This window comes from Nannobrachium achirus (genome assembly GCF_963921795.1).
Source record: "Nannobrachium achirus genome assembly, chromosome: 2".
Lineage (NCBI taxonomy): Eukaryota > Metazoa > Chordata > Actinopteri > Myctophiformes > Myctophidae > Nannobrachium > Nannobrachium achirus.
In genome coordinates, this window is record NC_137811.1 from 28928907 (window position 1) to 28941190 (window position 12284).

Sequence of the window (12284 nt, forward strand, 5' to 3'; positions counted from 1 at the left end):
TAATTGTGCATTCCTTATACTGTAGGATGGCAATTCAATATTTCAGACGTTTTTTATATCTTCAGACAGGTAATCATTAATGACTGAGACGTTGTTCTGAGACCCACTATCAGGAACAACACCTCTGACAAATTACCCAAAAATGTTAACTTGAAATAACAAGAAAATGTAGGTTCGGAATTCATAGATTATTATTGTTATTGTATATTTTTTAAATATAAAAAGCTAGCTTTTATTGAGACAATGCATGGTGCTGCTTTCAAATGTTACCAGAATCATTACTGCATTACTGTTACTGTACAGTATGTTCCCAACAGATGGTTGTCAATGAATGATGAGAAGATGCCACTTAAATGATGACGTTTAGTGGGACAATGTTGAAATGGTTTCCTCTCCTCTTATGCTAGTTGAAATCTCTTCTTGTTCTTATATGATGTAATATTTATTACATAGAGACATGGGCAGAGAGAGAGAGAGAGAGAGAGAGAGAGAGAGAGAGAGAGAGAGAGAGAGAGAGATAGATGAGGGGGGACATACAGAAGTAAGAGGTTATGAAACATGACATACTGCAGTATACAGTAGTAAAACATACAATGTCCTCACGTATATTTTCTTTACAGATGTATAATGTGTATTATATAATATGAAAGTGTGTGTGTGTGTGTGTGTGTGTGTGTGTGTGTGTGTGTGTGCGTGTGCGTGTGTGTGCGTGCGTGCGTGCGTGCGTGCGTGTGTGTGTGTGTGTGTGCGTGCGTGCGTGCGTACGTGTCTGTCTGTCTGTCTTATATTTTAACATTAAACATGTAACTGAATGTCACTATATAAACATGTGAAAGTGAAGGAAGAAATACTTACGGAAGTGTTGTTGCATATGTGGTTGAATCAGGGTATGCCTATACACAAGTAAAACACTATTTTAACAAGTTATCTACAGTAGGCTAGAACAGTATTCAAATGTATGTGACATTTCTTTGTTAAATAGCTCTATATTCCTTCAAATGCCAGGCAAAGTAGCCATTGCTATAGTGTTTGTTCAGGGGTCTCCCTGACCCTGTGTCTCCAACTCTTTAGTAAAGACACATAAACAAACATTTTCAGGTGGGTCTCCAACTTCTTCCAATCAGGAGAGAGAACTCATATGCTACATAATACAGGATAAACAAGTGAAACTGGAATTGCTATAGCCATATTTCCTTTCTTGATAAGGATCCTTGGGTAACAGTTTAAAATGTTTAAAGGTTTAAATGTCAGTGTAGATTGTTTTTCTGTGTGGCAATGGCTCTTCACAACGCTGATATATCTTTATCACAAAAATGGGCAAACCATTCTGTTTCAATGCTAAATTAACTTTCAGGATTGCATGACGTAGATACTCACTCTTGGGGGAAGTCTTGGTCCTTTCTGTCGTGTCTTGATGTTTTCATACTCATGATGATCCTCAACTTCATCTATGAGTGTTTGAAAGAATCAAAGAGGAGACAGACAGACAGACAGACAGACAGACAGACAGACAGACAGACAGACAGACAGACAGACAGACAGACAGACAGACAGACAGAGTAAGAGAGAGATTATTTGTTGGTATGTGTAAAATCTTGTACAGTAGGCTACAGGAAGAACTCTGTTATCTTTTCTCGTGGCAGTTTAAACTAATATCCAAACATAGTCACATGCTGTGCTTTAACGTTGTTTCTGACCTGGTGGTTCTTCGGTGGCCGAGGTGTGAGGACGTGGCGATGTCCTGCTGTCTGGTGGCGATACAACCTTCATTGGCTGTCCTCTACTCTGTCCATCTTCAGATCTTCTACTTGCAACTGGTCGACTTGTATGTGAACTGTGCCCTTGTGGACGGGAACCTGAGGTGGACAGTTACTAATCGTTGTTGTCGGGTGGAAACCTTGTATGTCCAAAACCGTTCATTTTGTATTTATCATTTTAAGAACGGTTTAAAATAGTGAAAATAGACAATCTACAAGCACACAAGCCTCTCACCGTGAGGCATTGTGTGCTTGTATATCTGCTATTTTCACTAGCTTGTGCGTCAGTCTTAGGATGAAGCAGGTCTTTACTTTACGAAAAAAACATACACATTTGAAACTTGGAAATACGAGATTTCTGCCCGACAGTAATGTAATACTTCTATATAATAATAGTAAGACGCCTCAGGGGTGACATGCGACCTCGCCCTAAAAATGTGTACTGACTGACTGACTGACGGACTGACTGACTGACTCAAAACTTCACACGTCCTACCATTGGCAATTAGTAGATTTTCAGGGGATTTGCAGAAAATCTAGATTGTAGATCAGCTATTTTTGCTAGTTTCTGCAAAAATAAGCTCTGTTCTCCATAGAAATTAGAAAAGCAAAATGTCCAGGAAAAGAGCAGTAAATGCCATCGAGTTGAAATGGCACATCTGTAATATATACTCAGTACAAGTTCATCTCCTGCCATACCAACAAGAAAAGAATGACATTATAGTAGCCAGCAAGCTAAAGTAATCATAATAATCTCATTTTGTGGGATTTAGGGCAACAGGTACTGTTTAATTTGCAGAATTAAACAGTAGTGAATAATGTGTTACAGATTTAATACTTTATTAGCAGTTTCCACAAGAAAGCCTATGGCTTGTTTGCTTGAACACTATTTGTTTGAATACTTTATTAGTAGTTTGCAACCATACAGTTCAATACAAGGTCTGCTAAACAGTTATTAAACCCAAGAAAGCCTATGGCTTTAAGTTTAGCCCCACTGCCTCCATCTAGTGGCATTGTGATATGATGGTAAAGTTATTTACAGCCACCCTGCAAATAAAGGCGGTCAATCAAACAGGTCGGCCCTTTTTTGCAAGCATGTCCCCTTTCCACATAAGCCACGTCCCTTTCTTGGGTAAAGCTGCTAAGCAGGCCTGAGCCTGTATGGTATACAGCAAAAAAAACAGTACAATGTCACCATACTGTACCTTGCTGTTGTCGCTCTGTTGTTCTCCTCCTGAAGAATACAAAGCAAATACTTTCAGTTGAACCATTACTACTTTCATACCACAACTATAAACAATGACTAAGCCCTGTCTTTTATCAATTTTGTTTTGTAATCATAGAAAAACGTGAACGTGAAATTCACAACTGATAAAATTCCAGACAATGCTATCTACAGTATATAAACATAGACATCTAGAGACGTTCAGATAAGTCCTAATACAACTTCAGAAACCCATGATGTGATTTATAATCATTTTGTCAGGCCATCAGCTTTAAATGGCGGTATGGTTATCTTATTATATTCATTCTAAATGCAGTGCAGCGGCACTTCATGTCAACATTGTATTATCAAACTCACCGTTGGTAGGTAATGCCGAAGTAGAGAGATGCAAAAACCAGTATCACCACAGCCAATGTGACCCCAACCCCTATTCCAGCAGCTGCCCCTGGCCTTAATGATGGGCCTGGGATGGGGTCTTTAGCTGCAAGCAAGCACACACACGCGCACGCGCGCACACGCACGCACGCACGCACGCACACACACACACACACACACACACACTGACTCAAATTTTCTTTTTGTTACATGTGTGCATTTTATCTTCATCCAGTGATAACACATGAGTACATTAATATTCATCCATCAATAGATCCTGCTTTCATAATTGCAACTATAGTCTTTTCTTTCTGCTTTCATGGTGCCTATACTTGTGCCTCTGAAAAATGGCTTGGTCCCATTGTGATCCATATCAATTCACATTCACGTTACAACATTTACTCTATACAGTACATGCCACTCTGGTTGAAAGTATTCTTTTCAGAAATCGACTTCCTGTCCTCAGCGTACCTTTTACCGGAGTTTTACCTTTTAGGGAGTAGACATGAGTGCTTGCTTTACTCGTAACGTGATTGTAGGCCTCACAGGTGTAGTTCCCATTGTGGTCGTAGCTGGCCTTTTCTATGACGTACCCAGCTTCACACACTCCTGTGTCCAGCCCATTGAAGGACCATTTGAAGGTCGCAGGTGGGATGGACATGACAGAGCAGTACAGGAGGATGTGGGAATCTATCACGGGTGAAGCTGGACCCAACACTCTTATGGTGTCAGGTCCATCTGGAAGAACACAAAAAAGTGTTAACAACAATAACAACCACAATGAAAAACAACAACAACAACAACAAAAACCACGTCTGTTCTACAAAATAGTTAATAAGATACCAGACCAGACAGAGGCCTGGATGGAAAGACATGCCCTGCTATAGCTCCATGAGAGTAACGTTATGCCATATGCTGTAGCCTATATTATTTAGTCTCTCTCAAGTAGCTGCCATAGGTTCACCTTTTTCGGATTGATTTATGTATTTCAACAATGATGCTATTTTGTGTAGAATACAGTACATGCTGTACTGTAGGTAACTAATGGCCTAGCTACAGTAGCAACCATGATCAGTATGTTAGTAGGCCTATTAATTATGAGTACTAATACTGAATTTTGTATACAAAGAAGAAGGAATAAAAAGAACTCTTCATGAAAAATGTAGAAAGAATTCAGGTATATATGTTCACAAGAAATCTTGTGAAATACAATGTTGTCAACCAATCATCAAGGACGATGATACACGAAAGAAGAAGAACTAAAGGCCTATAATAGTAGGTCTTTGACCTTCCAAATATCATTTCATCTCACACCAATCTCTGTTATCACAAGAAATATAGAAGTAAATAAATTACTTCTATAGAAGTTAATTGGGCCATGTAAAAACAGAAGAGCAGGTCAAAGTACATAGATTATTATACCCCATAGGCCCATACTGTACACCTCAAGTAGATTATTAATTCATACTAATAGCACCATTCCCCATCTACTGTATGTGATTGATCTTTACTCACAGTTTACAACCAGTTCACAGGAGCCACTTGCAGAGCTGACAGGGTTGGATAGTTTACATACATACTGTCCATTGTCACTTCTGTTGAGGGGCTCAATAGAGACAGTGCTGTTGAAAAATGTGACTCTGTCACTGGCGTTGAGAGGCTGACCATCCTTCATCCATTCTCTGGTGCTGATGTCCCCAGAGGTTGTACAGATTAGGTTGGTGGAGCTCTGTCCTTCTATGAGCCCGGCTGAACATCCCGTGACGGTGGCTCTACTGACTGGCACTGCTCAACACGGTACACAGAAAAAAACCTCAGTGTTAAACACATCAATAGCATCCCTATTTTGGACATAAAATACATCCAAAAACTGTAGGTAATTATGCCAAACATTTGGCATGAATTGCGGATATACAAGCTCACGACGCGTCGCAATGCAGTGTGTTGTGAGCTTGAATATCGGCTATTTTCAACAAAGACAAGTTTAGCTATCCAGGTTAGATCACACCTGAAATTTGATTAAAGTTATTTCTTTAATGGTGTTTTTGTGCTTCACTGAACAGTGACATGATAAGTTAGGGAGACTGAATACACACGTAAGGCTTAACAACTTTAAGAAACTCCATTGGCTTTTATTAACACCCTTTCTGTGCCACCTTTTCACCACTAGAGGGCGCCCAATGGCCATAGAATCCACCATAGACAAGCGTTGTATATGCACAAGCCGTGCACAGCCATGACGCGCCTGAACACTTTCCTTTGTTGCATGAACAGGGACAGGATGAAGTTAGCTTGAAGTTAGCTATTGGCTACCAAGCATTTTAGAAGCCCTATTTTCGGCGATTTAGCCATGATTAAACCTTGCACACCTCATGGATATGCATGGAACAGAGAAAATTATCTCTAAAGATCCTGGATTGTATTGGAGTGGATGGTAAATATCGGCGGCGTGACGCTCTCGCGGGCCGTGTAAACAGATGACGGCCGGCGGCCTGGCTCGAAAAAAACAAACAAAAAAAAAACATTTTTTTTTACAAACATTTTTTTTTTTTTTTTTAAAGCCGAACTAGTTTGGGATAGGCACCCAGGACGGTCCAAATTATCCCGAACTAGTTCGGGATAGGCACAATAAGAGTTAATCTTCAGTCTATAGGCCTACACTGTTTCTTATAAGGGCTTAATTGACTATAGTTTATCTAACAATAAACAATAACCGAAATAAACCGAAAACAATTGCAATTCTATTAACACTATAGTCTTATTAACATATCATCTTACAAACTTCTAATTCAGGGGGTTCCCAAACCTTTTAGCTCAAGATCCAAAAGAGAAATTATACATTTGCCCAGGACCAAACTAGTGAAAATAGCAGATCTACAAGCTCACAACGCATAGCTTTTCACTTCTTCATAAGCATTTTTTCATGGCAATTATTTTGTCTTTTTTTACTTATGAAATACTTTAGGAAAGAATGAAAAGTTGTGATTTTTACATGTTTTAAATATATATATCTTTAATTACTTGCCATCTAACAATTGATTCACACCCCGAACATGGGTCCCCACACGTTGTTTGGGATAACAGTGGTCTAATTAACTCTTTATTAATGCTTATAATAGGCACCTTCATATGGTAAATCATTACCAAAACAGGTAATTATTCCTGATGAAGAATAGGACCCCTGTAAAACTGGTGCTGATCCTTGTTTATTCACTTACCGTACAATAGCAATCTTGTTGTTCCTACCATTGGAACGCCATCTGCTGTTGTCATGTCAACACTGTATTCTCCTCTATCATTTGAAGACAGATTTCTGAGCTCTAGAGACCCAGTATAGACGTCGAGAGTGATCCGGTCTTTATATCCCGATGCAGTTGTTGAATTACCGGTACTTGTTATATTGGTGATATTGCCGTTAATATTTGTGAATGTCCAGGATACAGATAGAAGTTTCTCGGTGGAGTTGAGTGTGGTGGTTAAATTCACGGCACCTCCCAAAGCTGCGGGAGTGTCTGCTGGGAGCACTTCTGTACTCAGACCTGAAACTGTAGGAATACATTCATGATTTTGGTATGAGTTAATTTCATTAAAATGTTCCGTGAAGATTGGCCAATTTGACCCTGGGCAATGGGCATCCAACAAACTAACGAGATATAGGCCAGATGTAGGCCAGGTGTAGGCCACACTTCTGAGTCCGGACAAAGCCAGATGTTGGACCACTTGTGGGGCATGGTAGGCTGCCTTGCTCATGGGAAGCTTGATAGTAATTGCTGATGGGGGGGGGGACTATTTAAAGCTGAAATACAATACTTTCAGGCCCTGCTTATAATATACCATATGGGTTGTACAGGGACTGCAGCCCGGGGCACCAAGCGTGTAGCCTGGTGAACAATCCCGGCCATGTGAATTCACATATGTGTCATCTGCAGACTTTCTGCAGTCTTGCCCCAAGTGCTGGGAGGGCGTTTTGCAGAAACCAAACAGCGTCTGTCTGCGCTCAGGGCCCTGTGATTGACAGATTGCCTCTTCCACTTTTTGGTTTCTGCAAAACGCCCACCCAGCACTTGGGGCCAGCCGGTCTGCAGAAGACACATCATCATAATGTGAATTCACCGACCGTGGGCTTTAACTTCTGGGGTAGGCCTATACTGTTGCCACAAAAACAACAAGGTGATTCATATAATCACTTTGAACTTTCCCACCAGCAGTAAACCATGATCCAAGAAATCTCAAACAAGGAATGTACAGTAACTGTCATCTACAGGGCGTCATTAACGTGAATGCGCCGGAAAATAGTAGGGTGTCATTGACGGGAATGTGGTTTATTTTCCAACATGTGATTAAAAGTCCACCTTGTGTATTTATTCAATATACCTGAACAACTAGAGCTCATGTCAATGTTACATTAATTTTGCTTAAAACTTATAAGGACATAATAACAATGACCTTAGTTCAAACTAATCAAATCATCATACAGTTTCAAGTTCATGTCATCTTACTGTACATAAAATGATTAAGATTGCTATTTTACAGGCACATAATCAATCATTTTTATGCTCAATGTAAACTATTTTCAATATTCATTCAAAGATTATTTACATACATGAGATAAGATGAACCTTTATTGATCCCAAGATAGAAATTCATGTGACTTCAGCAACAGCATTAATGAAACACTAATAGGTACCAGTTACAGTAAATGTCAACAACTAAACCAAAAATAAACATATTGTTATTAGTTACCTTCTACTGTACATACATAAATACACACACACACACACACACACACACACACACACACACACACACACACACACACACACACACACACACACACACACACACACACACACACATACATGTTGTACATACACATGGTGTGTTTACAGTACCTGTGAGCGTGGACAGAATAATATAGACGGCATAAATGTCCATGTCTGTCACCTCTGGTCATCAGTGGCCATCTGCTTCCATCAGCATAGACCTAGGACCGATTTACCTACACATGCAGGAACAACTTCCTCTTTACTGTAAGGCCATGTGACCTTTGGTTCAGGTGAATAATTAATGGTGTATGGCAGCAGTTGGGAAAGGTTTTTATGGTCCGCTATCAAGCTGCGAGTGCACTTACTGGAAAACCACAATCATGTTGTGTAGGCCAACACACCTTTATTTTAACACAGACATACAAAATGTACATACAAAACAAAAGCAAACACAATGAGAATCTTCATTCTTCAAACATCATCATAAACATTCTGTTTATTTCATTTGTGTGGCTTACAACATTGTCACAGAAATGGTTTTGACACAATACTTGATCCTCCCGCTGCTTTATGCTCTTGTTGGATCCACTTCATGGTTCTCTGTCATGAGAAAATTAGGCTACTTAATGAATGTAAAGTATCAGAGAGATAATGCACAGTAGTAAGTGATGTTTTATGTATTTACAGTACAGTAAGTAGCAGTGAGAGATGAAAATACAAAATGTTCTTATTAAAATGACAATGGGTCATGTTCTCACAAGTTTGTGAAAAGAGGTTTTCATTCCGAAAGAAAGACGCTGTAGTAATGGACCTTAAAATGTAGAGAGTTCCAGAGGCCCATAATGACTGAAGGCACCATAGGCTCCACCGGTGTGTATTCAAGTTTAGCCATTCACAAACTATTAGACATACTTTAAAATCAATTATTTGTTTCCCTGGGAAAGTTAAAATAGTGATACAGTATGCAAACATTTTGTTTTGAGTTTGCAGCATCTTCTGAACGATGGTTACAGTATGTAATCCCTGCTTTTTCAGTCCAGCAAAAAAGTGCATTACAATAGTACAACAGTGGAAATAAAAGCATGAACAGCTTCCTCAAAGATGACTGATGACATGCTCAGGTTTTTACAGACAGTGGTGAATACAGTTGAATTTGATGTCACTGATAAGCTTTGGGGCCCACTAAAATAATCTGTTTTCTCATTGTTTAGCTGTAAAACATTTATGGCCATCCAGTCTTTCATGACATACATTGAATTACACTAGACTGTCAGCCTAAATAAAAGGTGTTGCATAACCAGATTGGAATTAGATTGGTTTAGTCTGAATGAAAAAAAAAAAAAAAAAAAGAAGAAGAAAAAAAAAAAAAAAAGAAACATGGAAACGGATTTTTGCTCATTTGGGCTATAGGGCTGCTAACAAAGACTGAGGTGTATAGGCAGAAACAGAAATGTCTGTGTGTCTTCATCATAGGACTGATGACAACTTTATTCTTTTTTTCCCCTTTATGGAACAAGATCAATTAGTATAATTAGTTATCAAGTGGTAACATCTGTGTTTAACCTGCTTGTTATGTTTTACTTTCACTGAGTGTGAGAAGCAGGAACATCAGATCAATGGGAACAGGAACAAGAAGTAGATCAAGCCTGGTGATTAAACTCACCAGGTTCTGTGATTGCCCAGCATCCACACTGGCAGCAGTCTGCCAACTGTCAGTGCATTGATCACCAATACTGCAAAAGACCAGCAGGGGGCATCACATGATGCTTAATGGGGAGGGAGAACAGGATAATATTAAAGATAAAAAACATTATTAATAAAATAAGTATTATGGGTAATAATAATAAAATAATAAGAAGAAGAAGACAAAGAAGAAGAAGAATTTGGTAGGCATTCATTTGACTGTTTATCATGTATCTTGAGAGGTTTATTATGTGTCATGCATTACAATGTAACAATGCAGGAGTAAAGCAGGTTCAATGATAAACTAGTGTATTTTAATATATACATTTAATCTCACCTCTCAGACTCATGACAGTGGAGTTTTCCAGCTTGGTGACCTGGTTCCTGGCTGTGCAGGTATAGTTTCCAATGTTTTCTTCTTCCATTCTCTCTATGACATACAAGGATTCATTAACATGGGTCTCGTTTCCATTGAACATCCAGCTGAAGGTGGCAGCTGGGACAGAGTCTGTTGTGCAGTGCAGGGTCACGCTCTGGCCAGGTGGGGATGCTCTCGGCCCAATTATTGACAGGTTGTGTGGTCCAACTGCACAGCAAAGAGGAACTTTGTTAGGAGTTAGTGGTATGAGAGTCCTTTCCTTATCAACATTCAACTGTCAATACTTTATTGCCAAGTCAACATTGAGGTTGAGTGGGAAATGATTTGGTGAGCTCACATTAAACAATAGAGAAATATCTCAGTAACCTATACACAAACACACACTACAGAACTATTTAGAAGGATATATTTCTTATAATGCCCAGTCACAGTAGGATATGCCACTATTTCATTCCAAGCTGTAGCCACACATAGGGAACATCTGGATTTAGAAGCAAATATGACAAAATGTTCAAGTTTTTGTCGCATTCCAAACCAATAATTTGATGACCGGTCATCAAATTATTCACTGTCAATGTATTTCTTATTTTATATTTCCATCTATTTCCATCTATTACACAGTGTAATAGATGGAAGATAAGTATTTTTTGTGTTAAGTCAGGAAACGTAATGCAGGGAGTGTGTTTCAGCCAGCAATGCATGGCTCATACTCACAGTTGACGGTGAGGTTATGGCCTGCGGTCATGGTGCTGACTGGGTTGCTGACTCGACACTGATAGTAGCCGTGGTTGCCACTGTGAACAGGGTTCATGAAGACCGTCTGGTTGTCCATGGAGAAGGTGACACTGCCACTGGGATGAAGAGGCTGACCATCCTTCAGCCACTCTCTGGTGCTGATGGAGCCTGTGGCATCACACGTCAGGTTGGTGGAGCTCCTGTCTTCTATGAGAGTGGCTGCAGGGCTGCTGACTGAGACATGTGATATCATGGCTGCAAGGAGATGCATGGGCACTTAGTTTGACAACAAACTCTCAATACAAAATAATAATGATATAATGTTTAATACCTATTTGAATTACATTAACAATATCCATTAACTTATAGGCCTACTGCACAATACAAATGGAAAATATACATAAAGGTTGGACATGATTCGAATTTAACATATTATTAACATATTATTATCACTGTCAAATTTCCTCACACAAGGTCTTATTAATACTTTTCATTGGTAAAATAAAAACCAGACAGACTTAACTACTTTCATCAGGTAACCCTTATGTTTCAGAAATAGCAGCTCTACAGGCTCACAGCACGTTGCACTGCATGTGGCTTATAGCTTGGATTGTATCATGGAGATACAAGTTTTCTGGCCGAAAGCGACACTTGTACCGTAGCAGACCCACCGTAGAACACATTGAGAGTGACCGTTCCCTGTAAGACCTGCTGTGCGCCGTCTGTTATGATGCGGACGCTGTACTGTCCACTGTCCCTCACCGCCAGGTTCCTGAGCTCCAAGGAGCCAGTGGTTCGGTCCAGCGTGATCCTGTTGGCGTAAGCGGCCCCCGTGTCGTTGACACTGGTGGATTTAATGATGTTCACGTCTGTGAAGTTCCAGCTGACGGACAGGAAGGGCCTTGCCGGAGGGCTGAGGGTGGTGGTGAACTTCACCCTGGCTCCCACAGCCCCGCTCAGAGGTCCCACTGGTAGGATGCTCTCACCCACACACATACCTAAAGAGAGAGAGGAATGAGAGAAAAGAATAGTTTTGCCTTTTGTACTTTTCCAATCAATCCAACTTTATTTACAGAGCATATTTAAAAACCATTATTTTTAACCAAAGCGCTTTACAGAAAATGTCAAAGAGACACAAAAGTACAAGAAACACAATGAACCAGAGAGAATCATAATACCAGTAAGACTCCCTAATCGGGAGATAAGTGACTGTCAGGTCGCATACAAAACTTAAGAAGACAATGGTAGCCAATCAGGAGGGAATATGGGGAATGGGACTGATCCATGTTGATGACATGACTTTAGAGATACTGTGTACCACTTTGCGTAATTTTAGGGCAAAATCTGTAGGAGCAGTGTCCAAA

The 12284-nt window shown here is 39.9% G+C and overlaps 1 protein-coding gene across 1 annotated transcript; it reads right to left on the reverse strand.

The window, feature by feature from the left end:
- Positions 1 to 9782: 9782 nt before the first annotated feature.
- LOC308297502 (cell adhesion molecule CEACAM1-like) lies at positions 9783 to 11916 on the reverse strand (the record flags this gene model as incomplete). The annotated part of the gene is made up of 4 exons (XM_080740906.1): positions 9783 to 9856; positions 10144 to 10392; positions 10900 to 11175; positions 11592 to 11916. 4 exons carry the CDS (start codon positions 11914 to 11916, stop codon positions 9783 to 9785), a joined length of 924 nt encoding a protein of 307 aa, XP_080597032.1.
- Between the last annotated feature and the right edge of the window lie 368 nt (positions 11917 to 12284).